Source organism: Limulus polyphemus, unplaced genomic scaffold (genome assembly GCF_000517525.1).
Source record: "Limulus polyphemus unplaced genomic scaffold, Limulus_polyphemus-2.1.2 Scaffold6064, whole genome shotgun sequence".
NCBI lineage: Eukaryota > Metazoa > Arthropoda > Merostomata > Xiphosura > Limulidae > Limulus > Limulus polyphemus.
In genome coordinates, this window is record NW_013671674.1 from 36,899 (window position 1) to 42,941 (window position 6,043).

Sequence of the window (6,043 nt, forward strand, 5' to 3'; positions counted from 1 at the left end):
TGTATTTGATACGTTGGTAGAAATTTCTAGAAAGTTCTCTTATCTCTTCTTGGTTTTGAGGCGCCCCTAGTGGTTCATTTGTAATTCTGAAGGACTATAACGGTAAAAACTGGATTTCGATACCCGTGGTGTGCACGGTACAGATAGCCTATTGTGTAGCTTTACGCTTAACAACAAACAAATAAAACCTTTCTAAAGGCTTTTCAAGTCTTAACATGGAACCCGATACGTCTTAAATCCCAAAAGTTTGTTTGTTTTTTTTAGAGCAAAGCCACATTGGGCTATCTGCTGTGTCCACCGCAGAGAATAGAACCCCAGATTTTAGCATTGTAAATCCGTAAATCTACCGCTGTCCCCCCGGGGGACAAGTCACAAAAAGAGACGAATGAAGAATGCAATAAAGAAGAATAAGAACCTAAACCTCATGTCAACAATTGCTAAGCCAAACATACCTCAACAGTTTTCCTTACAATTTTTATGACTTCTTAAAACTGTCAAGAATATATTTGTCTCATACTGAACTACGTTTCCCAGTATCAAAACGTGAAAAGGAGTTAGGTAAACGAGTAGTTAGGTTTCGAACCCGAGTCATCGTGCGAGCTCTTCCTGTTCTATTATTTAAAAAAAAACAACACTGAAACCACAGAACTGAAACCCCAGAAAATCAAGTACAAATACACGTACAGTCATCACTCAGTTCATAAACTCACTTAAACGACATATTTGAAGAAAAGGTTATTTATTTATTTTACCTTGATGAAACATACAACTGTCCGCTAATCGCCTTTGTGTTATAAAATATTTATCCCTAGGTAAAGTGATCGCATTACCATAACAACCTGTCATCTCTTTCCATTTTGTTTTACTACCACAAATCAGAGGCTCGATGTTGATATCAAAAAATATCCTAAGTGAGTGAAAATTTATATTTTAACCCTCGTAATATAATTTTTATTTAGGTAATAACAGATGCCCTTGTATTGTAGCAGGTTCCCAACAGAAGAGACACAAGATCACACTGCTAACACATCGACTTTTTCGCTCTCCGGAGTGATCGTTTGATAAACCCGAGCCTTTTTATCGATATGTACCACTAGATGGCGCTTTTCTTCTAGCTCGTAACTTTCTTCCTCGTCGTCAGACAGACTGCTACTCTGACTGCTGTCATTATTCCGAAAGCGGTGTAGATTGGTGCCGACCAGAATGAAGATTATGGCGGCGTAGAAAACGATGACTACCTACAAACACGTGTATCAAATAATTAACAACTCTAAATGACTTCACAAAATATTACCTCAAGCGCTTTCTATTAAACTGAATTTGATTGGTGTCGTTACATTAGTATGATTTTCAAGTGTCTCGTGTACTTTCTTATGTAGTATTTATTGTTACATTTTAAGTAGTTTTGCAATTAAACTTTATTCTTAATCTAAAAAACACCTGAATTGTCAGTTTATCAGTAAAATGGACACCAAAGATGATGCTTTATTCCTTTTATTAATGGCTGATTAAGGTTTTGTTTTCTGTGTTTGAAGTGGCGCCCTCTCCTGGTGAGATTTCATTTATGTGTGGACTCTAAACAATTACCGTATTTTTCGGAATATAAGACGCACCCTTATTTTAAAGACAAAGTTTTTGGGGCGAAAAAAGCTACAGTCGCATTTTGAAGATTTTTATTGAACAAAAATTCAATTTGATACTTTAAAAATTAGTATATATTGTTCTAAACACAAAATAACTCAAAACATCAAAATTAGAAAATACCGTAAATCAAAAAAAGGTTTAGTGTTATTTAGTTTGATTCAAAACCTACAAAATCTTCATTGCTTTCACTGTAATTTATTTTTTTATTGTTTAGGGAGCATTATAAATAGTTATGATTTTAAAAGAAAAAAAAACTACTATTGTTATAAATAAAACATTCATTTGAACTAAACTATGCATGCCTATTTAAATATATTTACACATGGCCTGTGTATATCGTATATATACATATATATTATTCATACCTTCGGTGTATAGGACGCAAGCAGATTTTGACATCAAATTTTGGGGTAAAAAAAGTGCGTCTTATACACCGAACAATACGGTAAACTACATCGGCCTAATCTAAATAAATACATAATTTGAGAAATTTTTCAGACTGATAGTTTTATTAGTGATATATATTCATAGATTGGTTTTACCCTACAACTAAGCAACATCTGTTTCTGAAACGATCAATAATACTGAAGTGATGCCAGCAACAGATTCGTACAAATCCTAACTGTTTCCTCCAATGAACAACTGTACATGAACTAGATACAAGTCTCACTGAAATAATAAATTTCACGAACATTGAGTTCATAAACGTTTAGAATGTTAGGAGTCGTGACAGATCAAATTTTTTTTCAATTAAACCGAAGGAAAGAGAGAGAAAAAACACTTCAACTCCAGTTTCAAATAGCAGATATTAGTTATAAATATATATATAAGATAAAGTTATTTCGCTAAAAACCTGAGTTTGGCAAAAGTCAAACATTTCTTTTTAAAACCTTAACCGAATTCAGTAGCTAAAAATGGACACAAAAATTTTACAGAAAAATATCGGTATTAATCAACGAATATCAACACTTCTTGGCTAGAGAAAAGGTAAGAAAAAACTTACTAAATATTATAATATCATTTGTATGTTTCTGTTTCATTGCTATTTAATAGTTAGAAAAAATTGTTCTTAAAGAAATTATAATCCTCCATCTTTCTATGTTTTTTTGTTGTTGTTTTTTTTCACGGAGAATTTAATATGTCATCCTTTGGTTTCAACAAGGCAGGCGACATCTTGTGGCCAATGTTTTCTAGGGAGCCTCGCACTAATGAGTAAAAATAACGTTTAAAATCAAAATATCTTCATTAATTATATCTCTTGCAAAAAATGGGCAGAACATTTGGTGTTGTTTAATCCTCTAACGTTACAGTCAAACACCTAATTAAAGACTTAATTGTTTTTAATGGGGGGACATGTTCCCCTCTGACAGTTCGAAGTTCTTATATTATCTTCGGCTACAGGAAAATATTTAGTAGAAAATAAATTCCTTATATATCTAACTGAAAACTGTTACGAAGGCCAGTTGTTACGAACTTACCGTGACGTAAATTATGGCATCTGTAGATTGATCAGGAAAAATCACCCGGACAGTGTGGTGAGGATCTACCTTATGGGGATCTGCTGCTTGCAAAGCGCTTGCTGTGATCGTACTGTTGCACATGCCGTTTGAAAGCAGCCTAAAGTAGAAAAAAAACGAAATTGTACAAAGGACTAGAAGAGTTAGGATTAAGGCCTAAGCAGGAGTAGTTTCTCACAAAACCATTTTTGTAAGATGATCCACTAACTCAAGATGGTGTTTACAGAGATGGTTATCGTTAAGCCTACTTTACACTTGCTATTTCATAATAATATATAAGATTTGTATAATACCATTACAATTTGTAGATATTTCATGTTTTTATTAGGATATAATGATTTTTTTCCTTCTTACATGTGAATTTATAAAAATTAAAGTTAGAGGTGTGGGTTTTGGTTTCGTTTTTTTAATCTTGCGCACACGTGGTTAATGTTGATCGTTAGTCAAATGCAGAGAGATGATCTTAAATTTAATTAGTATTTTTACACATTAAACGTTAGAAGTGTTTGTTTGATTGATATTAAGCCCAAATCTGCGAATGCACTATACTTGCCACAGGTATCGAAACTCGATTTTTAGCACCGTTAGACTTACCGCTGAACCACTGGGGGTCCTAAGAAGTTTTAAACAAAAGAAATCTCACTATGTTAGGTACTTTGAGAACAAAAGATGCACGTTATGGCAAAATCTGAAAGAATTGAACAAAATTAAACTTTCAACCCTCAATGAATATCATTTGGAAAGAAGAAAGCAACGAGTATTATTTGTTTGTTTGTGTTTTTAATTTCGCGCAAAGCTACACGAGGGCTATCTGTGCTAATTTAGGAGAGTAAGACTAGAGGGAAGGCAGCTAGTCATCACCACCCACCGCCAGCTCTTAGGCTACTCTTTTACCAACGAATAGTGGGAGTGACCGTCACATTATAACGCCCCCACGGCTGAAAGGGCGAGCATGTTTGGTGTGACGGAGAAGCAAAGAGTAAAGAGTTATATTTGATCATCTACGCAACCATTTGTGCCATCCTAAAAATTAACGTAAGGGACTCGGGTAATGCTTCCACACATTGTGAGATCCTGTAGACCTTTTTATTAGACTTGGTACTTACTACTTTAGTGAGACAGAACTAAGTCGAAAACGATAAATAATACATTTCCTGCACAACATTTTTGAAGTCAAGGGAAGCCAATGTTTCAAAAATACGAAGTCACATGGTTAATCGCTCCTCATCCCCTTTTATATGAGGACCAGGCGTGTCTTAGTGGTTCGTATGCTCTGAACATGAATCCGGGGATTTGTGGTTTTTGGTCCGTTGCAGAAAAAAAAAAAGACGAGCTCCTCATTTTGGGGCTATGGATGTGTTATAAGAGAGACGATCAGATCTCACTGTTCAGGCAAAAAGAATACCTCGAGAGTTTGCGGTATGTGCTTTTGACTATCTGCCTTCCCTTTAGTCTATACCTTCAAAATTAGGGACGGCTAATGCAGATAACCCTCGAGTGGCTTTGCACGAGCCTTAACAAACAATAAAACAGCTTTTCCCCACTATTGAAAGGGTCTCCCAGTAGGATAGCAATAAATCTACGGAATTACAACCTCAAAATCTGGGGTTTGGTTCCCTGTGCCGAACAAAGTGGCTTTGCTCTAAAATCAAATATAAAAACTACTGAAAGGTCGCTTTATTTTTTCTGTAGCCCTGAAACTGGCTTGCTGTGTGTATACTTGTAGACTACTTACAGTGTAATTACTTTTAATAAAACTGTTTATAGAGACATGAAGGTGTTCTAAACACAGATGTAGATATCAAACACGTTTTGGCATGGTACTGTACGCTACAATGAAATTTTAAATTTGTCCCATAACTAAAGATTCTTCAGTTAAGCCTTATTCTCTACAGAGTATTAACATTGCTTGTTTGTTTATAATTAAGCACAAAGCTACACAATGGGCTGTCTGTGCTCTGCCCACCACGTTGTAAGTCTGCAGACATACCTCTGTTCCACTGGGAGACTAGTATTAACACGTACATATTTTCCTACGCGAGATCAGTTATAGGTTTCTAGCTTGAAACTCTGATAGTTCAAACAGTCGTGTGGAATTTTCACCAGTAGTTCAATAAATAGGGCTACTCCTTCACCCCACCCTCCTTTTTTTTTTCGTTCTTGGCGTGTTAAGTAAAATACGTGCATTGGTGTTTCTAGGGTTTTTATTTATGTGTAGTGAGCATAAGGGGCAAAAAGTTAGTTTGGGGCCAGAAAAAAATAATAACAATATTATTTCAGTGGAAGTCAAAACCTAAAGAATTTAAAAATATTAAAATACTTTATCTCAGATGGGGACTGTTGGAGGGGGGGGGGGGGGAGCGGAAGTCTCCAATGGAAGATACCCACGCGACTAGACCCTGGATACGTGCTTCGTCTATTCTGATAACATCATAACTTCTTCAGACTCTAGTGTTCTCTTGACCTTTGACCTAATATCATTAAAACACGTGTTTTTATCACTATTAATTAATCCAGCTTTATGGAATAGTTCCTAATTTTCTATAAGCTCTTGTTGTCTTGACCTTTGACCTAATATCATTAAAACACGTGTTTTTATCACTATTAATTAATCCAGCTTTATGGAATAGTTCCTAATTTTCTATAAGCTCTTGTTGTTCTCTTGACCTTTGACCTAATATCATTAAAACACGTGTTTTTATCACTATTAATTAATCCAGCTTTATGGAATAGTTCCTAATTTTCTACAAGCTCCTGTTGTTCTCTTGACCTTTGACTTAATATCATTAAAACACGTGTTTTTATTACTATTAATTAATTCAGCTTTATGGAATAGTTCCTAATTTTCTACAAGCTCCTGTTGTTCTCTTGACCTTTGACTT

At 35.0% G+C, this 6,043-nt stretch overlaps 1 protein-coding gene across 1 annotated transcript in view; it reads right to left on the minus strand.

Annotated features, from left to right (window-relative positions):
• Window positions 1-747: 747 nt before the first annotated feature.
• The window catches only part of LOC111089377, a 6,342-nt gene continuing 1,046 nt past the window's right edge, over window positions 748-6,043 (minus strand). The window contains exons 2-3 of the mRNA XM_022401771.1: window positions 3,123-3,261; window positions 748-1,238 (exon numbers count right to left, since the gene is read on the minus strand). Of these exons, the coding sequence (XP_022257479.1) occupies window positions 1,014-1,238; window positions 3,123-3,261 (364 nt within the window). The 3' untranslated portion in view covers window positions 748-1,013. The remainder of the gene's footprint in view (window positions 1,239-3,122; window positions 3,262-6,043) is intronic.